The sequence below is a fragment of the Hemiscyllium ocellatum genome, chromosome 3, assembly GCF_020745735.1.
Source record: "Hemiscyllium ocellatum isolate sHemOce1 chromosome 3, sHemOce1.pat.X.cur, whole genome shotgun sequence".
NCBI lineage: Eukaryota > Metazoa > Chordata > Chondrichthyes > Orectolobiformes > Hemiscylliidae > Hemiscyllium > Hemiscyllium ocellatum.
This window is the reverse complement of record NC_083403.1, coordinates 58,180,599-58,206,433: the sequence shown is the minus strand read 5'-3', so window position 1 is coordinate 58,206,433 and position 25,835 is coordinate 58,180,599. Positions and strand designations below refer to the sequence as shown.

At 43.3% G+C, this 25,835-nt stretch overlaps 1 protein-coding gene across 2 annotated transcripts in view; it reads right to left on the bottom strand.

The window, feature by feature from the left end:
* mms22l (MMS22-like, DNA repair protein) overlaps positions 1–25,835 on the bottom strand; it is a 166,292-nt gene that overhangs the window by 47,848 nt on the left and 92,609 nt on the right. For both annotated transcript variants that reach the window (XM_060820834.1, XM_060820843.1), the window contains exons 15-17: positions 20,327–20,517; positions 5,113–5,263; positions 386–528 (exon numbers count right to left, since the gene is read on the bottom strand). In XM_060820834.1, the coding sequence (XP_060676817.1) occupies positions 386–528; positions 5,113–5,263; positions 20,327–20,517 (485 nt within the window). The remainder of the gene's footprint in view (positions 1–385; positions 529–5,112; positions 5,264–20,326; positions 20,518–25,835) is intronic.

Sequence of the window (25,835 nt, the reverse complement as noted above, 5' to 3'; positions counted from 1 at the left end):
AGTCGCTATTGACTACCAATAAAATGAAGATTAAGAGATGGCCATGGTCTTCTATTGTCAGATTGCATCAGCTAAAGGGTCTAACTGATTAGTGAAACATCAGCAGATTAATATAAGGAAAATACAATCTGGATTTGAGCAAGTTGCATTGTGTGAGTGCTGCTGAGACAAACTGACTAGTCTTTAGCCTGTGCAGTGCCAACAGCAAGAAGGCTTCCAAATACACCACTTTTCCTTTGGAACTTTACTAGTCAGTGGTAATACATTGGCGCTTTGTAGTAAAGAACTGCACTGAATTCGTGACTCCGATAAGATAACATTATTTTCCTCCCCAACATTCCCTCAGTCTTTGCTCAACTCAAACTGTTCAATGTGTACTGTTTACCAACTGTACGGGTGGAGTCCATTTTTTCTGTAATGCCAAGGGGTTGATTCATATGCTGCTGCAAAACACAGCGAAACCAAGTGTGGACGGAAAAAGTTTGGTATGAGCTGCATCCCAAGCTGGTCAGAGCATCCACTAACGAACTGAGGAGGGAATATAAAAACAGAACAATTGGAGAGTTGATATTTATTGACTTCTCCTTGATATTGCAGAAACAGCTTTGGACAGGATTGAACTTCGAGTGCGAAAAGCTAAAAACTGAGTTTTATTGCCCAGTCTACAGTACAGGTTAGAGCAAGCACATCTAAATCTTATCAGAGGCATAACAAGCAGTTTAAAGCCATCATTTGGTGATTTACAGGCCTCATTTGCAGGTTAGAAACACAATCTCATGATAACATTTCAAAGAGAATAGTTGAGCTAAATGTTGTTTACTGGAAAGCCAGGTGTTTTACCAAACTCATATCTTAGAGAAACCTGGGGTTTCTTAAAGAGATCAACACAATTATAGGGTTTTGCTGCAGAGTTAAATGTACTATATATCACAAAATTGATCAAATATAACTACTGCAAACTGTGCTGCTAACCTTTCTTTATTAAAGTCTTTGGTGTGGGCATTTAGTGCCTGTTCCCGAGCTGGTGTTGAGAAGGTGGTGGTGAGTTGCCTTCTTAAACTGATCCAGTCATTTGATGTAAGTCGGCCCTCAATACCTTTCGAGAGGGAGTTCCAGGATTTTGATCCAGTGACATTGAAGGAACTGAGACATATTTCCAAGTCAGGTTAGTGAGTGGCTTGGAAAGGGAATGTCCCTCTGCTCCTGCACTCCCCCAAGTTGTACTTTTGAGCCTGTATTGTGTCTCCATGTTTCCGTGTCACCAAAATGCATGATCTCACATTTTTCTGCATTGAAATTCTTCTGCCAGGTGTCTGCCCATTTGACCAACTTATCAATGTCCCTCTGAAGTCTCTCAGTGTCATCCTCACAATTCACCATTTCTCCGAGCTTAGTATCATCTGCCAATTTAGAGGTTTTGCCCTCAAACCCCATTTCCAAATGGTTTATATAAATCAGAAAAAGCAAGGATCCTAACACGTCCCTGAGTAACACTACTTTCAACTAGTCTCCAATCTGAGAAATGTCCATCGATACCTACCTTTTGTTTTTTATCTTTTAACCCACTTTTAATTCATGCTGCCATGGATCTATCAATCCCAAACATTTTTAATTTGCTAACCAGCCTGCAATAATATTCCTGATTTCTACTAAGTTCGAAACAGACTATCTAGGATTGTAGCAGTGCAAACGTGAAAAACAGCACCCCAGATCCAATGATTAACACAGAAGAGTGTGATGTTGGAAAAGCTCAACCGGTCAGGCAGCATCCAAGGAGCAGAATCGATGTTTCAGACATAAGCCGGTTCATCAGGAATGAAGCTTGTGGAGAAAGTGAGGACTGTAGATGCTGAAGATCGGAGTCGCAAGTGTGGTGCTGGAAAAGCACAGTTGGTCAGGCGGCATCTGAGGAGCAAGAAGGTCGCTATTTCGAATATAAGCTCTTCAGAAGAGTTTATGCTTGAAATGTCAATCCTCTCGCGCCTCAAATGCTGCCTGACCAGCTGTGCTTTTCCAGCACCACACTTTCAACAATGAGGCTTGTGAACCAAGGGGGTTGAGAGACAAAATGGGAGCAGGGTAGGGCTGGGGGGTGTGAAGTTGCTGAGAGTGCAATAACGAAGATGGGGGTGAAAGAGGTTGGAGAGGAGTGTGGAGCAGATAGGTGGACAGGTAGGCGGCACGGTGGCACAGTGGTTAGCACTGCTGCCTCACAGCGCCTGAAGACCCGGGTTCAATTCCCGACTCAGGCGACTGACTGTGTGGAGTTTGCACATTCTCCCCGTGTCTGCGTGGGTTTCCTCCGGGTGCTCCGGTTTCCTCCCACAGTCCAAAGATGTGCGGGTCAGGTGAATTGGCCATGCTAAATTGCCGTAGGGTTAGGTAAGGGGTAAATATAAGGGTATGGGTATGGGTATGGGTGGGTTGCGCTTCGGCGGGTCGGTGTGGACTTGTTGGGCCGAAGGGCCTGTTTCCACACTGTAAGTAATCTAATCTAATCTTCGAAAAAAAAACCGTTCAAGAGTGCGGTGCTGAGTTGGAAGGTTGGTACAGGGATAAGGTAGGGGTAGGGGAAATGGGGAAACTGGTAAAATCCACATTGATCCCATGTGATTGGAGGGTGAGGCGTCCTTCCTCCAGGTGTCGGGTGGTTAGGGCTTGGCGATGGAGGCGGCCCAGGACCTGCATGTCCTTGATGGAATGGGAGGAGGAGTTGAAGTGTTCAGCCACAGGGTGGTGGGGTTGGACACTACGGGTGTCCCAGAGATGTTTTCTGAAATGAACCGCTAGTAGGCATCCTGTCTCCCCGATTAAGAGGAGACCACGTCAGGTGCAACAGATATAGTAGGTGACGTGTGTCCCATTCCTGGACTTCTCCATCTCCATTTCCGGCAACTGACTCAACATGGACATCCACTACAAACCCACCGACTCCCACAGCTACTTGGACCACATCTCCTCCCACCCTGCCTCCTGTAAAAATGCTTTCTCCTATTCCCATTCCCCATCCTCCGCCGTATCTGCTCCCAGGAGGACCAATCCCCAGATGGCCTGCTTCTTCAAAGACCAAAATTTCCCCTCCCACGTGGTTAACAATGCCCTCTAGTGCACATTCTCCACTTCCAGCACCTCCACCTTTGAAACCCACTCCTCCAAGGATAGAATCCCCCTTGTCCTCACCTTCCACCTCACCAACCTCCAGATACACTGCATCATTCCCTGCCATTTCTGCCACCTACAAACAGACCCCTCCACCAGAAATATATTTCCCTCTCCACTCCACCTGCACATCAGAGAGACATTCCCTCCGTGACTCCCTTGTCAGATCCATGCCCCTCACCAACGCATTCTCCTCTCCCACCCCCTTCCCTTGCCATTGCAAGAAGTGCAAAACCTGTGCCCATACCTCACCCCCTCACCTCCATCCAAGACCCCAAAGGATCCTTCCACATCCGACAGAGATTTACCTGTATTTCTACACACGTCATCTACTACATCTGTTGCACCTGATGTAATCTCCTCTACACTGGGGAGACAGGACGCCAACTTGCAGATCATTTCATAGAACATCTCTGGGACACCCGCACCAACCACCCCCACCGCCCTGTGGCTGAACACTTTAACTCCCTTTCCCACTCCACAAAGGACATGCAGATCCTGGGTCTCCTCCATCCCCAAACTCTAATCACCCGACACTTGGAGGAAGAACGCCTCATCTTCCTCCTTGGGACCCTTCAACCACACGAGATCAATGTGGACTTCACCAGTTTCCCCATTTCCCCTCCCCCTCAGCTTATCCCAGTCTCAACCCTCCAACTTGGCACTGTCCTCTTGAACGGTCCTATCTGTCCATCTTCTTTCCCACTTATCCGCTCCACTCTCCTCTCCAAACTATCACTTTCACCTCCATCTTCATCTACCTGTGGTATTCCCAGCTACCTTCCCCCAGCCCCAACCCCTCCCATTTAGCTCTCAGCCCCCCTGCCCACAAGTCTCATTCCCACTGAAGGGCTCCTGCCCGAAACGTCAATTCTCCTGCTCCTCGGATGCTGCCTGACCTGTGCTTTTCCAGCACCAAACTCTTTGATTCTGATCTCCAGCATCTACAGTCCTCACTTTCTTCAATAATTAATTCCCCTGAATGTTTAATGATTACTTCAAAATTCTGACCTTAAGTCAATCTTGACATAAATCTAGATAATCTCTTCACATTCTGTGTGTACGGTGTAGAAGGTCTGACTGCAACTATTGATAGGTTATTGATAAAGAAATGTATTCTTGTGGTCCTGAAATTCTGGATTATAAGATTTCCATTTCCACCATTATTTAACTAAAGAAGTATTGAATAATTAGCGTTCTTCATAAAATCAACACTCTTACTTTTAATTTATGATTGCACACAAAATGTTCTTCTAACAACAACTATCATCACTAAAATGGTCATACTCCCATCTAAGTTACATTCTGGTTCATAACTCCCTCCATGGTCTTGCCCCTCTATAATCAAGCAATGTTCTTTACCTCTAGCAATCCTCAGTTATGTCTGAGTTCATCTAATTCTGTCATCGTTAGTATCCTCAATTATAACTGCACCACGATTGGTGAGCATGTCTACAGCTGCTTCTGTTCTAACCTTTGCAATTTCCACTCCAAAACTCTTCAATTCTCTCTCCTTTAAGACAGTCCTCAAAACCTACTTACGTGACAAGCTATCGGCCATCTGCTGCAATATCACCATACATGATTTGGTGTCAAATTTTGCTTTATAGGTACCTGTGAAGCACCTTGGGACATTATTACCAGTACATTAAAGGTGCTATATGGAATACAAGCTGTTGCTGTTTATACTATTATATCTATAATGAAGAAGAGTGAGATGCAATTTGCACACTAAACAACAAAAGTATAATTTGGGATAAAGCATTCATTGCAAATCCATGACCACTTTACTTCTGTGGTATGCCAGTGCAACCTGCAGTTGCAGGCAGTGGATTGTGTCTGGCCCCTGATTTTGAATGTAAGGTATTATCATTGCCATGATGCCATAATTTTGCCAGATACAGGATAATTCCTAAAGCTTAGGTGATGGAAAAAAAAGTCAAAATGTCTTACCTGTTTTGAATTAGATGAGTGAGGTATCTACAAACTAGCTGAGGGTGTACCATGTCATCCCAGCCAAATAATTGCACCATGGATATAAGAGGCTGTGGCTGGAGGTCAGAAGGTGCTGTACTTGGCATATCCATTGCCAGTAATGTAAAACCTGCGAGACATAATGTGTGTTATTTTATTAAATGTCTCATCAACAATCCAATATAAAAAGATGCATCCACGCCACTTTGCTTCAGTTACAGTTCAGCCATTACACCTTTATATTTGAAAGTCTTTGCATCATAATTCCAGTCATTTGACTACAAAGCCACTTTAGATTCATAAAACAGTGGCTCCTCTTGACTGAGCAGTTCGGAAATCAGCACATACCAATTGGGAAAGAAAAGCACCAGTCATGAAATCCAAAACGCTGCTAAGTCAGGAAAAGCTATCATGTGCTTAAAAGCAAATCAGTCTTCAGCAAATCAATCGTCTGACTGAGTGTTTACAGATTTTCAGTCACCCTTTTGTTCTTTTTTGCAGAGTTGAGTATTTACTGCCTATAGTGTGATTGCTAACATAGTATTGCAGAGAAATCACATTTTCTCAAAAATGACTCAACTCATCTGTGTTATGGAATTACAGTCCTGGAAATGCATTGTACAATATCTTCAATCAGATTCCCATGCTTCCATGAGAAGCTTGAGCTTAGAGTTCCTGCAGCTTCACAGATGTGTCAATGCCAAATGAACTTACAAAATAGAGAAATGTTACACATGAAGTAGCAATACTGGAACATTAACAAATATGACATGCCATACCAAAAAGAAACTTAGAATATATCTTACGTACTCAAAGCAGAAAATAATCAATGTTTGTGTCACTGAAAGGTCATTGACTCCAAATCTAAGATAAAAAAAAGTTGCAATAGGAGAAACGTACAGTCGTCTACAGAATGAGAAGTCTGAAAATGTGCCATATTGGCGGATGAGCCCTGCAAAAGGATGTTTCAGATATTATTATTTACCAAAAGGCATCTGGATGGGTACATGAATAGGAAGGGTTTAGAGGGATCTGGGCCAAGTACTGGCAAGTGGGATTAGTTTAGATTAAGATACCTGGTCGGCATGCACAAGTTGGACCAATGGGCCTGTTTTGTACTGTACATCTCTATGACTCTAAACCTCTGTCTGAAACACATTGTGAGATTAATCAGTTCAGATGAAAATTACTTCAGATATCTAGCATACAATTTAATGCTGATGGGGTTGGTTAACTCAGTTGGCTGGAGAGCTAGTTTGTAATGTGGAATAGTGCCAACAGCATGGGTTCAATTCCTGGGCTGGCTGATTCACACTCAGACATGGTGATCTTTGCAGCAGACAAATGCACATTTTCAGAGTGTTGGTTAGAGTGCTTAGTTTGTGTTGCATCTTAGAGCACATTCTGTGGGCAATAGGGTTGCTTGGTATTTCTGATTGCAGTGATGTTTTTATCTAGAGATTCTTTAATGGACCTTGGGATTTGTACTTGATATGGTTTTGGTTTTGAACATGCTGACAATTTCTGCTGGCTTCCAGATGGCATCAGTGGGTGTTGTACTCAAACTGCTTGCCAGTGTTCAGGTTGGGTTGTTCATTAGCATGAAGTTTGCTTGTTCCAAACAACGAGATACAGTCAGTTCAAACATCAGCCTTTGGCTGATGATCTGTGTTGCAGAGTTAAGTGAACAGCTTCTAATATTAGCACAGGATTTCAGGGAGTAGACCTTGGCTAAAGTGTGGTCTCTCATCTTCACTGTCACAAACAGACCATGGAGAGTGGCCAGGGACAGGTTCTTCCATATCAGTAGGCCTGTGATCTCTGGAACCATCATCTCCACAGTACAAAACATTTGGGGTGACCACAGTGAATTTTTGCAGCAGGCAGATATGTGCAGTACCTCTTGGGATGACTCTGAGTCATTTTTCAAGATTCATTTAACAGGTGTGGGTGTTGCTGGCTAAACCATGTTAACTAGTTGCCCTGGGGAAGGCTGTAATGAGAAGCCTTCTTAAACTGCTGCAGTATGCAGTGAGGTTAGTGGTTGGTTCAATCATTACCGGCCACGTCTGTGAGTACAAATACTTCAGTGCTCTAAGTGCACCAGTTTTGCATATAGCTGATGTTGATCCTGTCTCTGTGACATGTATTCCGAATGTGGGGAAAGGCTTCTGTTGGTACCACTTTGCCAATACAATTCTTGATGTTCTCTCGGCTGTAGTGATTTTGTCTATTAATGCTCTTTTGTCTGATTTTGTCTGTTAATGCTCTTGCATCCTGATCATCTGACCCCATAGCTTGGCTGAATATTTCATGGATCTTGCCTTTGTGCTGTTTGGTACATGCTCTTGTTTGCTTGGAATGTTGCACCTTTGGATAATGCTTCTTGTGATGCCAAAACACTTATTCTGGTCTTTGATCACTGGTGCATCCAGTGTCCTTTGTCACACAACAGTGAAACCTGGGCAATTTCTGACTGCAATGCTTTCTAGGCTGTCTGTATTGGCTATTACTTCAATGGCAGATAAATTACTCACAGCCCATAATATTGCTTTGACCATTGCTTTATTTGTTCATAGGATATGAATGTCACTGGCTGAGTCAGCACTTATTGGCCATCCGTAGCTGCCCTTGAGAAGGTGGTGACAAGTTGCTTCCTTGAACCGCTGCAGTCCCACTGGCTACATCTGCGGGAAGTGCACCCAACACCAGGTCCTTGAAAACCGTGTTAGGGAATTGGAGCTGGAGCTGGATGAACTACGGATCATTCGGGAGGCTGAGGGAGTAATTGAGAAGAGTTAGCAGGAGTTGGTCACTCTGAAGGCTCAGGACAAGGATAGATGGGTCACAGTTAGGGGGGAGGAAAGGGGACAGTCAGACAGTGCAGAGATTCCCTGTGGACATTCCCCTCAGCAATAAGTATACCGTTTTGGACACTGCTGGAGAGGGATAACCTACCAGAGAAAAGCCATAGCAGTCAGTTCTCTGGCACTGAGCCTGACACTGTGGCAAAGAAGGGGGTAGAATAGAAAAGTACTCATGGTAGGGCACTCGATATTTAGGGGAATCGACAGGAGATTTTGTGGTCAGGATCGGGATTACCGGAAGGTATGTTGCCTCCTTGGTGCCAGGGTCCGGGACATCTCCGATCGAGTGTATAAAGTTCTAAAAGGGGAGGGCAAACAGCCAGAAATCGTGTTACATATTGGCACTAATGATAAAGTCAGGAAAAGGATCGAAGATATAAAAAGTGATTTCAAGTAGTTCAAGAGGGTTTAAACTAGTACGGCAGGGGGGTGGGAACCTGAACTGTATACCGGAGGTGAGAGTTGATGCAGATGAGGCAATAGCAAGAGGTAGGCCAGCTAGTGGGAACGATTTTCCTGGGAAGGAACCAAGGGATCAGTTAAAGTGTGTTTGCTTTAACACAAGGAGTATCAGAAATAAAAGTGATGAACTTAGAGCATGGATCAGTACCTGGTGTTATGATGTTGAGGCCATAACAGAGACATGGGTTTCTCAGGGGCAGGAATGGTTGCTGGATGTTCCAGGGTTTAGAGCATTTAAAAAGAATAGGGAGGGGGGAAAAAGAGGAGGGGGTATTGCACTACTAATCAGAGAGGGTATCACTGCTACAGAAGCTTCCATCATCGAGGAAGATCTGCCTACCGAGTCAGTATGAGTGGAAATTAGGAACAGCAAGGGAGCAGTCACCTCGTTAGGGGTTTACTACAGGCCCCCCAATAGCAGCAGGGAGATGGAAGAAAGCATAGGTCGGCAGATTTTGGAAAAGTGTGGATGTAGTAGGGTTGTTGTAATGGGTGACTTTAACTTTCCCAATATTGATTGGAACCTCCTTCGTGCCGAAGATTTGAATGGAGCTGTTTTTGTAAGGTGTGTTCAGGAGGGTTTCCTAACTCAGTACGTTGACAGGCCAACGAGGGGAGAGGCCATTCTAGACTTGGTACTCGGAAACGAGCCAGGGCAGGTATCAGATCTTGTGGTGGGAGAGCATTTTGGTGATAGTGACCACAACTGCCTCACATTCTACATAGCTATGGAGGAGAGGATTAGGCAAAATGGGAGGATATTTAATTGGGGAGCGAAACTATGATGCGATTAGACATGAGTTAGGGAGCATGGACTGGGAGTAATTGTTCTGAGACAGACAAGAAGGGGTAAGATAAAGGAACCTTGGATGACGAGAGTGGTGGAGCTTCTCGTCAAAAGGAAGAAGGTAGCTTACATAAGGTCGAGGAAGTTAGGATCAAGCTCGGCTTTAGAGGATTACAGGCAGGCGAGAAAGGAGCTCAAAAATGGTCTGAGGAGAGCCAGGAGGGGGCATGAGAAAGGCTTGGCAGAACGGATTAGGGAGAACATAAAGGCATTTTACATTTTTGTGAGGAATAAGAGAATGGTTAAAGAAAGAGTAGGGCCGATCAGGGATAGCATAGGGAACTTGTGTGTGGAGTCTGAGGAGGTAGGGGAAGCCCTAAATGAGTTTTTTGCTTCTGTCTTTACGAAAGAAACGAACTTTGTAGTGAATGAAACCTTTGAAGAGCAGATGTGCATGCTGGAATGGATAGAGATAGAGGAAGCTGATGTGCTGAAAATTTTGTCAAACATTGACCAGTCACCAGGCCCGGACCAGATTTGTCCTCGGCTGCTTTGGGAAACGAGAAATGCAATTGCTTCGCTACTTGCAAAGATCTTTGCAACCTCACTCTCCACTGGAGTCGTACCTGAGGACTGGAGACAGGCAAAAGTAATTCCTCTCTTCAAGGAAGGAAATTGGGAAATCCCCAGCAATTACAGACCAGTAAGTCTCACATCTGTCGTCTGCAAGGTGTTAGAAAGGATTCTGAGGGATAGGATTTATGACCATCTGGAAGAGCATGGCTTGATTAAATACAGTCAACACGGCTTTGTGAGGGGCAGGTCATGCCTCACAAATCTTATCGAGTTCTTTGAGGATGTGACTAGAAACGTTGATGAGGGTCGAGCTGTGAATTTGGTGTATATGGACTTCAGTAAGGCATTTGATAAGGTTCCCCATGGTAGGCTCATTCAGAAGGTCAGGAGGAATGGGATACAGGGGAACTTAGTTCTCTAGATACAGAATTGGCTGGCCAACAGAAGACAGCGAGTGGTAATAGTAGGAAAATATTCTGCCTGGAAGTCAGTGGTGAGTGGTGTTCCACAGGGCTCTGTCTTTGGGCCTCTACTGCCTGTAATTTTTATTAATGACTTGGATGAGGGGATTGAAGGATGGGTCAGCAGACGACACAAAGGTTGGAGGTGTCGTTGATGGTATAGAGGGCTGTTGTAGGTTGCCGCGGGACATTGACAGAATGCAGAGATGGGCTGAGAGGTGGCAGATGGAGTTCAACCTGGATAAATGCGAGGTGATGCATTTTGGAAGGTCGAATTTGAAAGCTGAATACAGGATTAAGGATAGAATTCTTGGCATGTGGAGGAACAGAGGGATCTTGGGGAGCAGGTACATAGATCCCTTAAAATGGCCACCCAAGTGGACAGGGTTGTTAAGAAAGCATATGGTGTTTTGGCTTTCATTAACAGGGGAATTGAGTTTAAGAGTCGCGAGATCTTGTTGCAGCTCTACAAAACTTTGGTTAGACCGCACTTGGAATACTGCGTCCAGTTCTGGTCGCCCTATTATAGGAAAGATGTGGATGCTTTGGAGAGGGTTCAGAGGAGGTTTACCAGGATGCTGCCTGGACTGGAGGGCTTATCTTATGAAGAGAGGTTGACTGAGCTCGGACTTTTTTCATTGGAGAAAAGGAGGAGGAGAGGGGACCTAATTGAGGTATACAAGGTAATGAGAGGCATAGATAGAGTCGATAGCCAGAGACTATTTCCCAGGGCAGAAACGACTAACACGACGGGTCATAGTTTTAAGCTGGTTAGAGGAAAGTATAGAGGGGATGTCAGAGGCGGGTTCTTTGCACAGCAAGTTGTGAGAGCATAGAATGCGTTGCCAGCAGCAGTTGTGGAAGCAAGGTCACTGGGGACATTTAAGAGACTGCTGGACATGCATATGGTCACAGAAATTTGAGGGTGCATACATGAGGATCAATGGTCGGCACAACATCGTGGGCTGAAGGGCCTGTTCTGTGCTGTACTGTTCTATGTTCTATGTGCAGTAGGGAGACCCACAATTCCATTGGGGGGTGAATTCCATGATTTTGGCTGACAGACACTGAAGGAACACCAATATATTTCCGAGACAGAATGGTAGCTGGCTTGCAAGTGGGACTTGGAGGCCTTCTCATTTACCACCTGCCCTTGAACTTCTAGATAGAAGTGGTTGGTGGATTTGGAAAGTGCTGTCTAAGGATCTTTAGTGAATTTCTATAGTGTGCCTTCTAGTCTGGCTGCTACTGAGTATCAGAGGGAGGAGGAATGAGTGTTTGTAGATGTGGTGCCAGTCAAGCGTGCTAAATCCTGGATGGTGCCAAATTTCTTGAGTGCTATTACAGCTGCAGTCATCCAGGCATGGCGGAGTACTCCATCACACTCCTGACTTGGGCTTTGCAGATGGTGGAAATGCATTGGCAGTCAGGTAGTGAGTTATCTGCCACAGGACTCTAAACCGCTGACCTGCTCTCGTCGCCAACATGTCTCATAGCTATGTGCTCCGTTTCATGGAAATATGGCTCACTCCTGCCATACCTGACTGTGCCTCACCAGCTGAGGGATTCTCCACACACTGCATGCACCACACAGCATCTTTGGGTAAGGCAAAGGGCTGAGGGGTTTGTTTCTTGATCGACACCTCCTGGTGCTAAGACGTGACAGCCCTGGCATGCCACTACTCCCCACATCTCGAATATTTTACAGTGAAATGCTGTCCCTACTACCTCCGAACAAGTTCATCTCCGCCATCCTGACAGCAGTCTACATACCACCCCAGGAGACGTGAAGAATGCCTGGATGAAGTTTACACCACCACAAACACTCTGGAGATGAAATGCCCTGAGGCCATATTCATCGTGGCTACCGACCTCAACCAGACCAACATCAAGAGGGTGCTGGCAAAGTACCAGCAACACATCTCCTGCCCCTCAAGAGAGCCGAACATCCTCGGCCACCACTACACAACCAAAGATGCTTACCACTCCATCTCCTGCCCACACTTTGGAAAATCTGATCACAGCACTGTGTTCCTCCTTACAAACAGAAGCTGAAACGGGAGGATCCTTCACAGAAAATAATACTATGCTGGTCCGAGGCAGCGGTACAGCTTCTCCAAGACTGCTTGGTATTTGTGGACTAGACCATACTCAGCAGGAAACCTCAGCAAAAATGCCACGATCGTCACTGTTGATTAGCAAGTGTGTGGAGGACTGAATGCCAAAGAAGTCAATCTGTGTATTCCCCAGCCAGAAACCTTGAATGAACCGGAAAATCCAATGCCAATGAAGGCCAGGTGTGCAGCATTCAAGTTAATCGATCCAGACCTATAAAGAAAATCCAGATACGATCTCCACAGAGCCATCAGAGTTACCAAGAGATAGGACTGGACCAAGTTAAACACCCAAACCAATCATGCAGATACCTGAAGCCTGTGGAAAAGCTGAAAATGCGTACAAAATGAAGCAGAACAAGATAGCAGACAAACACATTCCTCCCTGATGCGCTCAATGCTATCTCTGCTCCGTTTGGGCAGAATGCCCAGCAGCACGGTATCACCTGCTACGACAGCCCCGGACGCACCTGTTCCCTTGGTCACTGCTGCAGACATCAGATCGGTCTTCCTGGGAGTCAACCCAAGGAAAGCAAATGACCTGGACGGAGTCACTCACCATGGACTTAGACACTGTGCAGACCAGCTGGTGGAGGTATTCACTGAAATATTTTAGCCTCTCCCTCCAACAGGCCAAAGTCCCCACCTGTATCAAGTCTAACACCATTATCCCAGTACCAAAGAAAGTACATGCAACGTGCCTTCATGACTAACTGCCCAATGGTCCTGACCTCCATAATGATGAAGTGCTTCGAGAGGCTGGCCAAGGCCCACTTCAACTCTGGTCTCTCAGCCTGCCTTGATCCCCTGCAATTTGCCTACAGATGTAACAGATCTGCAGCAGGTGCCATTTCCCTAGCCCTTCACTCATCTCTGGAACATCTGGACAACAAGGACACCTACATCAGACCCCTGCTCATCGACTGTAGCAACACTTTCAACACATTATCCCTTCCAGACCGATCTCCAAACTCCAAGACCACATCTGCGCTCTACAACTGGATCCTCAGCTTCCTGACTCATAGACCACATCAAACAATGATGAGTCTGAATACAGGAAGGAGATAGAGGGCTTGTGTCGTGGTGCAATAATAACAACCCGAAAAATGATGAATCTCTAACTTCAAATAATGTTGATCTTGTTCATGTTAATGTTGCTTTGCACACCCCCTGTGTAGTGTAACCTATATGCCTCACTCTGTTTAAGCGCCCTATAATCTGCACGTCCTTGCTTATGACGATCTGCCTGTACTGCTCACAAACAAAGCTTTCCACTGTACATAGGTACACATGACTACAATAAATCAAATCAAATCAAATTAAACCAAGTAGCTAGTCTGGTTCAGTTTCTGGTCAGTTGTAAGTGCCCAGGATGTTGACATTGGAGGAGTCAGTGATGGCAATGCTATTGGATGCCAAGGGATGATGGTTACATTCTCATAACTTCATAAGGTATAGCAGCAGTGTAAGTCCATTCAGCCCATCAAGTCTGCTCTGCCATTCGATCATGATTGATATGCTCCTCCCACCCATTTGCCTGCCTTCTCCCCATAACCATTCAACCCATTACCAATTAAAAATCTATCTAACTCCTCCTTACATTTACTCACTGTCCCAGCATCCATCACACTTTGGGGTAGCAAATTCCACAGATTCACAACCTTTTGGGAGAAGTAGTTTCTCCTCAGCTCTGTTTTAAATTTGTTCCCTCTTATCCAAAGACTATGACCTCTCGTTCCAGAATGCCCCACCAGAGGGAGCATCCGCTCCATGTCTATTTTATCCACCTTTAATTACCTGAATACCTCAAATTGATCTCCCCTCATTCTTCTACATTCCAGAGACTATAGGCCTCAACTGTTCAATCTCTCTTCATACGACAAACCACTCATCTCTGGGATTAATCTAGTGAACCTCCTCTGAACTGTCCCCAATGCCACAACATCTATCCTCAAATAAGAGAACCAAAAACTCTGCCCAATGCTCCAGGTGTGATCTCACCAATACCTTGCATAGTTGCAACAATACTTCCTTTCCTTTATATTCTATTCCTTTAGCTTTAAAAGGCAACATTCCATTTGCTTTCGTTATTATCTGCTGTACCTGAATGCTTGTTTTCTGTGATTCATGAATGAAGAGACCAAGACCCTTCTGCACTGGAGCACCACACAGTCTCTCCCCATTGAGATAATAGGGTGCCTTCCCATTACTTTTGGCCAAAATGCATGACCTCACATTCTGCCTTCTTCGAGATGATCATGGCCTGGAATTTGTGCAGCACAAATGCTACTTATCACTTCTTAGTTGAGCTGTACGCTCTGACCACAAGCCAATTATTTCAGTGAAGAAAAATGGGTGCAGATATTTAAAGTGAACAGGCTTCATCTGGCTGCAGCAAGGTAGATTCTCCTTCCTAGCCCAGCAGGCAGGATCTGAACTTTCCCCCAACCCCTTGATGTGACAGCAAGCAATAGTTTAAACTTAAAGTGAGACCAGACCCAGAAATTGCTGTTTTATCTCTGTTTCTGTTTAAACATTGCCATAGCTGGAGCTTTACTGAAGTGCTCCAAGATTTGGACAATATTACCAAGATGCAATTCCTACTGGCTGGAGTGAGATGTAATCCCGGAGTAAAATTACAAGGTGTAGAATCCTGACAGAGGTGCAGAATCCTTCCACATGGTGAGACTTAATAGTTGCTTTACTTTCACAACTGTTATTTTCTTCAGTTTGATGTGCAAGGGTCAGGTCTTATATGCTTCTTACTCAGATCTTCCAGGTCATGTTGCCACTCTGTGATGGACAGCATAGTTAAAAATTGAAAATCTTCGTAAACCACAAACTACCACCTCTTGATGTGATGTTATGTTCTCCTCTCGGATATAGATATACCAAAACAATCATTTGCATTTTTAAATTTAATGATGAAACAATATACAGATACCGTTAACTGGTGCCAAGTGCATCTGATTTGTATTACTGTTGCTGCTCATTGGCTGCCTAACCAGTTTTGAGGTTAATGCAATATATTGTATGGTGGGATTGACTGAGAGTGGTTTGAGATAACCTTCCTGAGAAACAGATGCACATCGTATCAAATCTACCTTCCATTCCTCTCCACCTCCACAGCACCATTGGTCTTTGACATGGAGAAGCCATGGAATCGTCTTCAAAGGACTGTTGCAAGTACAACTTTCCAAAAAAAAGGCAGCAATTTAATCTTTGTTAAAGAAACATTTGTGTAGGGCTAGACAAGCAAAACAATGTTGTCCCCTGAGCATTCTTCAATGAGTCCACCCCAACACTGCAATGGAGAATGCATCTGCACAAAGAGAGGTGAATCTCCCACTGTCTGCAACTGCTTTCGAGCTTACATTTGCATTCACAGCTTTCCAGTTTCACACCAATGAAGCCCAAATTGATTCAGATCCCTTGCAGGTATAATTCAACATGTAATACATTTATCATTTGACCAAGAGACAGCAGTCATTCTCAAATGTTAGAACATAGAACAATACAGCATAGAACAGGCCCTTCGGCCCACGATGTTGTGCCCAACATTTGTCCTAGCTTAAGCACCTATTCATGTACCTATCCAATTGCCGCTTAAAGGTCACCAATGATTCTGACTCTGCCACTCCCACAGGCAGCGCATTCCATGCCCCCACCACTCTCTGGGTAAAGAACCTACCCCTGATATCCCCCCTATACCTTCCACCCTTCACCTTAAATTTATGTCCCCTTGTAACACTCTGTTGTACCCGGGGAAAAAGTCTCTGACTGTCTACTCTATCTATTCCCCTGATCATCTTATAAACCTCTATCAAGTCTCCCCTCATCCTTCGCCGTTCCAGTGAGAAAAGGCCTAGCACTCCTCAACCTAATCTCATACGACCTATTCTCCATTCCAGGCAACATCCTGGTAAATCTCCTCTGCACCCTCTCCAAAGCTTCCACATCTTTCCTAAAGTGAGGCGACCAGAACTGCACACAGTACTCCAAATGTGGCCTTACCAAGGTCCTGTACAGCTGCAACATCACCTCATGACTCTTGAATTCAGTCCCTCTGCTAATACACCATAGGCCTTCTTACAAGCTCTATCCACCTGAGTGGCAACTTTCAAAGAGCTATGAACATAGACCACAAGATCCCTCTGCTCCTCCACCTTACTAAGAACCCTACCATTCACCCTGTATTCCTCATTCTTATTTGTTCTTCCAAAATGAACTTGACAGGGTTGAACTCCATCTGCCACTCCTCAGCCCAGTTCTGCATCATATCTAAGTCCCTTTGAGCCGACAACAGCGCTCCTCACTATCCACAACTCCACCAATCTTCGTATCGTCTGCAAATTTACTGACTCACCCTTCGACTCCCTCATCCAAGTCATTAATAAAAATTACAAACAGCAGAGGACCCAGAACTGATCCCTGCGGAACTCCACTTGTAGCTAAATATTTACCATCCACCACCACTCTCTGACTTTGACCGATTAGCCAGTTCTCTATCCAACTGGCCAAATTTCCCACTATCCCATGCCTCCTGACTTTCCGCATAAGCCTACCATGGGGAACCTTATCAAATGCCTTATTAAAATCCAAGTACACTACATCCACTGCTCTACCCTCATCCACATGATTGGTCACCTCCTCAAAGAATTCAATAAGACTTGTAAGGCAAGACCTACCCCTCACAAATCCGTGCTGGCTGTCCCTAATCAAGCAGTGTCTTTCCAGATACTCATAAATCCTATCCCTCAGTACCCTTTCCATTACTTTGCCTATCACCAAAGTAATACTAACTGGCCTGTAATTCCCGGAGTTATCCCTATTCCCTTTTTTGAACAGTGGCACAACATTCGCCACTCTCCAGTCCCCTGGTATCACCCCCATTGACAGTGAAGACGAAAAGATCATTGCCAACGGCTCTGCAATTTCCTCTCTTGCTTCCCACATAATCCTAGGATATATCCCGCCAGGCCCGGGGGACTTGTCTATCCTCAGGTTTTTCAAAATGCCCAACACATCTTCCTTCCTAACAAGTATCTCCTCTAGCTTACCAGTCCGTTTCATACTCTCCACTTCAACAATATGGTCCCTCTCATTTGTAAATACTGAAGAAAAGTACTCATTCAAGACCTCTCCTACCTCTTCCGACTCAATACACAGTCTCCCACTACTGTCCTTGATTGGACCTACCCTCGTTCTCGTCATTCTCATGTTTCTCACATATGCATAAAAGGCCTTGGGGTTATCCTTGATCCTACCCGCCAAAGATTTTTCATGCCCTCTCATAGCTTTCCTAATCCCTTTCTTTAGCTCCCTCCTGGCTATCCTGTATCCCTCCAACGCTGTGTCTGAACCTTGTTTCCTCAACCTTATGTAAGCCTCATTCTACCTCTTTACTAGACATTCAACCTCCCTCATCAACCAAGGTTCCCTCACACGACCATCTCCTTCCTGCCTGACAGGTACATACATATCAAGGACATGTCATATCTGTTCCTTCAAAAAGTTCCAGATTTCAACGACATCCTTCCCTGACAACCTATGCTCCCAACTTATGCTCCTCAGATCCTGTCTTGCAGCATCATATTTACCCTTCCCACAATTGTAAAACCTACCCTGTGCACAAGCCTATCTCTCTCCATAACCAAGGTGAAAGTCGAAGAATTGTGGTCACCATCACCAAAATGTTCACCCACTAACAAGCCCATCACCTGTCCCAGTTCGTTACCAAGTACCAAATCCAATATGGCCTCCCCTCTGGTCGGACAATCTACATACTGAGTTAGAAAAGCTTCCTGGACACACTGCACAAACACCGCCCCGTCCAATCTACTTGATCTGTATTTGGGAAGCTGAAATCGGCCATGACTACCACCCTGTGTCTTCTGCACCTTTCCAAAATTTGTTTCCCAATCTGTTTCTCCACATCTCTGCTGCTATTGGGGGGCCTATAGTAAACACCCAACAAGGTGACTGCTCCTTTCCTATTTCTGACTTCAGCCCATACTACCTCCAAAGGCAGATCCTCCTCGAACTGCCTTTCTGCAGCCGTTATACCATTTCTAATTAGTAACGCCACACCCCCCCTCCTTTTTTTTAACCACCCTCCCTAATCTTACTGAAACATCTGTAACCAGGAACCTCCAACAACCATTCCTGTCCCTCTTGTATCCACTTTTCTGTGATGACCACAACATCATGGTCCCAAATACCGATCCATCCCTTAAGTTCACCCACCTTATTTCTGATACTCCTTGCATTGAAGTATACACACTTGAACCCATCTCTGTGTCCACAAGTATTCCCTGTCAGTGCTACCTTCTCCACTGCCTCCCTACATTCTTGGACATCCTGAAAAACAGTTAACCTACTTGCAGGAGTACAAGTCCGGATCCCATCCCCCTGCCAAATTCGTTTAACCCCCCCCCCCGCCCCCGAAGAGTGCAAGCAAATCTACCCCCCAGGATATTGGTACCCTTCTGGTTCAGGTGCAACCCATCCTGCTTGTACAGGTCCCACCTTCCCCAGAATGCAGTCCAATTGTGCAAATACCTGAAGCCCTCCCTCCTACACCACCCTTGCAGCCACGTGTTCAACTACACTCTCTCCCTATTCCTTGCCTCACTGTCACGTGGCACCGGTAACAACCCAGAGATGACGACTCTGTCCGTCCTAGCTTTTAGCTTCCACCCTAACTCCCTGAGCTCCTGAATGACCTCCCCACCCCTCTTCCTACCTATGTCGTTGGTGCCAATGTGCACCACAACTCCTGGCTGCACACCCTCCCCCTTAAGGATTCTGAAGACACGGCCTTCATTGATTTGGAATGGGAGCCTTCAATCAATCAGCATTCACAGACTGACCCTCAGTTTTAATTATAACATGACAAAAAATCATAATATGGGAATGTTTAATGGAAAAAGCATTCTTATAATGTTTTTAAGAAAACAAATATTGCTGAAAGACATATCATTTAAGTCTTTATATGCTCCGACTACTCCTCCAATCACGGTCCTTGGTGGCATGTGACAGCCACACAACTCTGTTGCAAATATGGAGGCAACAGCCTGCTTCAACCTCCCAGCTCACACTGAGCTGAGCTCTGGTCACCCATGCTGCATCCCAGCACCTCTCTCACTCTTTAAGGCCAATCCTGCACTTTTGTTTCATTCCCTTCTCAAATTGTCCCATGAGTCTACTGATTCTAGTTTCAGAACAGCGATGTTGCACTGAATCACAGCCATCCCACGGGTGTGTTAACTTCCGAAATTTGTGAAAGAGAACGTGCTCAAGTGGCCAAACTGAATGCCAACCACATTCCTTGACTAATAATGTCAATATTTTCTCACAGCATCCATGCAAAAGGGAATAATAATCAATATCTGGGAGTGATAACTAGGTAGAAATTTGATTAATCTTTCAGATTGAGTTAAACCTTCAGTGATAATTGCCAATTGAATTTAGCAACATACTGATTTTAGAACTATTCTCAAATATGAGTAACTACATCATAAAATATTTGAATCTTATGGGAAGAAGATTTAATTTGTTTCTGCAGACAATAAATGTTTGTATTTATGATAACTTAAGCATATTTTTGTGCTTCCACAGCAGAAAGTTCACAACTGACATTATTTCAAGTCAATTTAACCAGTTATTCATAGCAACAGCAAAGTTTTTGTTTCCCTGTTGCAGCTCCAGGTGTAATACGAATGCACATGAAACATGGCCAAGTCCCAAACTGGGAGGATATCCTCCAGGAACATCAGCATGATACCTCATTTGGTGTGTTGTCTCCTACAGGTTTCGGGGGAGGACCAGCAATCTTTCTTACTGTTTTTGGGGTGGGGGGGGTGGGTGGGCATTTTTCAAATGCCAAGTACTGAAAAAGAGATTTGCAATGAAAATCAAACTGACCTGCAGCGATGTCAGCTATCTGTGGAGAAGGAGTCTGTGACAGTCTCTGGCTCTTCACGAAAGGGAAAAAATTCCTCCAGAGAACACTGGCGATAGCTAGGTGGCGCTCTTTGGCAACTAATGGTGCAGGAAGGCTGTTTGTTGGCACATGAGGCTGCAGAAGGAGCTGGCTTGTGCGGTTGTGAATACTCCTAAAGGAGAAGAGATGAACGAAATTGAAGAAATATTTTGAACCTTATAAAGAGAGTGTTATGCTTTTACTGGACAAATTTAATTTCATGTTCACAAAATGATGCTGCCCAGGATAAAAAAAAATGCATACTTTATTTTCCCCTCAGGAATAATTCATTCTGCCATTTTGCTCATTTCTATTTTTCTGCTTTCCCCGATACATTGGTTTGGCTGTCTGGCTATTTTTTCTGTTCCCTTGAACATTCATTGTTCCATTATTCTCTTAGTGCTTTTTTCCCCTCCTCAAATCACAGATGAGCTGCAATCAAGACCTGATCCACAGAGAAGCAGCTCCTCATGCTGTGAAGCCAAGAGGCAGTAACAATAGACAGTGGAGATGAGTCTAACGATGACACTCAGAAAGTAATCGTCAAACTTACAAGGGTGGAGAATCGAGAATAGAAGAGATTGTAAAACTGAACTCAAAGGAATAAGTGATGACGTTATTTTGAATGCTGTTTGAAACAGTCAATTCTTCTAAGTGAATACGAATTCAAATAAAACAGTTTCTAGCGGCACCAGCTGAATAAATTTCAGTTAACTGAATGCTTCCAAACCAGACTGCACATTCCATAGAGCTTTTCTATAGATAGCATATTTAAAAAAAAAGTAAAGCTTTCCTAAAAAACAAATTAATTAAAATATTTACTAAAATGTAACCAAAACCAAACATGTATCATACAGTAAATCTTTAAACCTCTTGGGAACTATTTTTAAATGACTGTTAATCTCCTCATAAAAATTCAAGTCAAAATCAAAATCACTTATTGCTGGGTGGATTTTTTAAAATGTTTGCATGCATGTTTTCTCTCTGTCCTCAAAACAAGCAATACCAAGTCAGATTTTGTCTCATATCATTCAGATGCTCTTGAATGCATGGCACAGCTGTCTTACTTCAAAATAAACATCATAAAATAAACTACTGAAATAAATTTGTTCAGGCAGTAGATAAATACACCATCACTCATTTTTTATTGTAGACTTGTGTAGGTTTGCACCTACAATACAAAACAAATTTATCTAATGCATCAAGTACGGTCGTATTTTTAATATTGATGGAGGAACAACAAGTAACTCATTATTTATAAAACTCCTATATCTTAAAGTTTTGGAATTTTCATACTATAGAATGGGTGACAACAAATCTGCAATGTAATTAAGGGGTTAAGTTTACCAGCCACTCATGAGTACAGTCTATTTGGAGTTCGCGTGTATGGATTATTGGATAATTTGGTTTTCTCGTGCGAAATTACATTCACGCAATAGCAGACTTGGTCATGTCTTCAAAATCCTCAGATTAGAAACATACTGATTCAAGTATATATTTAAATACTGCCTTGTAAAAAAAAATGCAGATTCCCACAATTTAAAAAGGCTCTTCAGTTCTACTAAGTTTGTTTATGCACCCTTCAGGACGGGCTCTATACCAGCGCTCTTGGCCAATGAGCTAACCTTTAGCAAAGATCAGGCAGAAATCAGAGACACCTGGGTGGAACACTTCAACAGCCAGCTGAGCAGACCATCTATAATCAAGGTCACAGTTCTCAACCAGATCCTTCAGCAACTAGCCCTTGATGAACTGATCTTGCGTCCTTCTGTTGTTGACATCAATACATTCTACAATGGTCACACAGTTGCCCTAAGGCCAGCTTCTGCTAATTCCAGATTTTTGTTTTCAATTTGAATTGAAATTTTACCATCTGCTGTGGTTGAATTCAAACCCATTTCTCCAGAATTTCCTGCTTTGCTAGTCAGGTTACCGCTGTGCTCCTGTCTTTCCTAAAGGGTGAAGCATGAAGCAGAAGAAGCTGCTTGAATCAGCCCAAGAAGGAACTCACTGGGGAGCCCTGACCGATGGGGCTTTTGTCAGTTTTGAAAAGGGCTGATTTCAATATCCCATTGCTGCCTGCAAACAAAGTCCTAAACTAGCACGTGACCACGCTCCAATCTCCCAGCTGTTGCTCACCGTGTATCAGATTGGGGATTCCCAAGGACCTGTTTTCCCTCAGACCAGCTGTGGGAGCCAGCTCTAACTATTCAACTACAGAAGCCATCACAGCAGTTGAAATCTAACTTCAAGTTTTCAACCCCTTCATGTGAAAAGGAGAACCTTCAAGCAAGCTGGACAACAGGACCAGACAGTAATCTCACCTACTTTTTTCCAGAACTTTTACCCTCACATATTTGAAAGCTGTGCATCAGATAGTCAATAGAACTTTTACTTCAACACTTGTGCAATACATTAACCTATTATGCTGTTTAAAGCATAAAGCTACGTTACAAATTATCTCTAAACTGAAATGCTTCAAAACCAAAAAGGGAGATGAAAATGAGCTTATTCAAATTTAAAATTTACAGACCGCTCTGAGGATATACCCCGCTATTCTCGTGACAATACCAATTGCAAATTTTAAGATGTTATTTTATGCACCTTGCATCTCAATTTTATGCTTAATCTGTACTCTGAGACCACTCGTACATTTGTTGCACCCACCTGCTGATAAGCTGTTTTCTTTGAGATGACTCTTTGATTGCATTGTGCTCTTATGGTATATAGCAGTACATGATCTACTAACTGTAAAAATATATTTCAGAGAAAACTCTCCCAGTTATACAGCAAGGCTGTGTTACGAGCAAGTGGACGAAAGCAACAGGTCAATCCTTGTCTTGCATAAAACCGAAAACCAGCAATTTCAAGCAGCTGCCACTAGCCCCACTGATGTGAGGCCTTGTGAATAGCAGGGGGAAGGTGTACCAGAAGATAACAGAATATAACACGTTTCACAAAAAAAACTTCACAGTTTGCAGTTAAAACATCCAGATAGAAATACTCAAAATAAAAGAATCCCAAATGGCAAAGTGAGGCAATATCTTCATCATAAGCAATATATTAGGCACGACATGTGATTGGAATTTCACCATTGCAACTTGCTAATATACTGATTTGGAGATGCCGGTGTTGGACTGGGGTGTACAAAGTTAAAAATAACACAATACCAGGTTATAATCCAACAGTTTTAATTGGAAGCACACTAGCTTTTGGAGTGACGCTCCTTCATCAGGTGCTGGTGTCCACAACCACCTGATGAAGGAGCGTCACTCAGAAAGCTAATGCTTCCAATTAAACCTGTTGGACTATAACCTGATGTTTAGTGATTCTTTAACTTTGCTATATACTGGTCCACCCTACGGAGAAATATCCAGGAAATATTTCTGTAAAAGTGTAGTACTCTCATGAAAGAATTGCTGGATTTGACATTTATTCAGTTGAGAACCTGATATTGACAGCTCCATGTTTCTTTGAGAACTGTTACTTCATTTCAGCAGGTTGCAGAGATTCGGACAAACTGAAGTTTTTCTGGATGAATTTTAGGATGCCAGTGAAGTCTTGGGCAAACAAAAATCTTACTGTGTTAACAATTCTTGCTGTGTTATGAATCACAGCAATAAGTCAGTATACCTGAGGAGACATGCTCAGAATATCATCACTAGAACATAGCATATGAACTGAGAGCATAATGGTCTCAGAATGCATCTTAACTCAGTCCACTTGAAGCATGACACACTGATGGAAGCATGCTACTATTTGTGATCAAATAGCTTAATGTTAGTCCACAGGCTGAAGTACCTGTGAATCAAAATTACAGTGATCTGTTTATAAACATGCAGCTAATTTGTTCAATACCCATGTCTAGTTCTTAAATTACAGGAGATAACAAACATTACACCATCAGAGACCTGGAGGCAAAATACATATCAATTTTGATCCCTCTTGAACTGTCGGACCCACAACACAGCTAACATCTTGCATTATTTTAATCAAATAAAATAAGGTTTGGAAAGAGGCAAAATTGCGGGCAACCATTATTGACTGTCTACACACACCTGAAACACAATGGCATTACTTGTGTTACAGAGTACTACAATCACACATTACTACATCTCATTGTGATTAAAATAATTTTCCCCAAAACAATAATGAGGAACATCTAGAATCATTACGTCTACAATTTCAGTAGAGAAATGCTATTGTAATACTAAAGAGAATTAAAATGAACAAAGGTGCACTTCAATATCAATTTAACAACTTTATTTACTCAATGCATGTGACTTGTGTATGTCAGTGTAGCAATAATTAAAACTAATATCTTCTGTGTTCATACAAATGTGTATATGAAAAAAAAAGCCAGGGAGAAAAAAATACTTGCTTTTTCCAGCTCTACTTCAAATATTAAAAAGAATCACAATTTAACATGATGCTCAACTTTTCAAATAAATCTAATACATTTGATTTATCAGGACTTCACTGAAGACTAATGAAACTTATATTCTTTTTTACTAAAGCTGAAAGCTAAATGTGCAAAATAAACAAAACCTCAGAGTTTTTATTTTTTTGGAAAAACATTCTATGATTAAAATAAGACCGATTCCAATGTTCCACCACGTGGGACTACTCACCAATTAAATTCAACAATCATGAGCTACGTCTGGTTTTGCCTATTATAAGGAAACAGTGCCACTATATGATACTATATCTCATTTTGAGACAATGTGGCATGAATTCAATAACACACTCAATTTTCTTCCATTTCAGAAGTAGTGTTTCTGCTACCTAATCTAATTTTGAAGGTGCAAGTTTCCACAGGTTTAATACAGATATATCTGCAGGGAATCAATGCTTCTGTAGAAAAGGAGACATTAACAAACCTGTTTGGAAGAGTAGGTTAGAACATATTATATCAGCCGGCTGATAAACTAAATAACATGCTTATTAAAAACAACCTGTAGAAATGTGCCACTATTTTCCCTTCCAGTTATCTTCTGGTTGACTCAATTGGGATTCTACATTAATGCTCACACATTATTATTGCATTTGAGTTATTAAATTCCATAACAATGTTGTAGAGCTGCAGCTGAAATATATGAATAAAGCATAATATGATTTGCTACCCATCAGGGCAACCTTCAAAACTACTGGGAACCTCTGAAGCTAGACACAGTTAGAAAGAGTGGCTCCCCTGCTCAGAAACTTCAGGCTGCCATTGCATATTACTGAAATCACTCGATTGAAATCAGTCCCAACAATGAAATTATGGGCAGTCTGCCTGCTCCACAGTATGAGCCCCCTAAGTGGGTATATTTTGGCAGCTATGCTTCCAATGTTGTTAAAGAGAGAAAGCTGCCACCCAACACAAACAGACAAATTGACAAACAAGCATTTATAATTACAAATCGATTGTTTGTGGGCTTCTTTTTGCAAACAGTGCATTTCTGATCA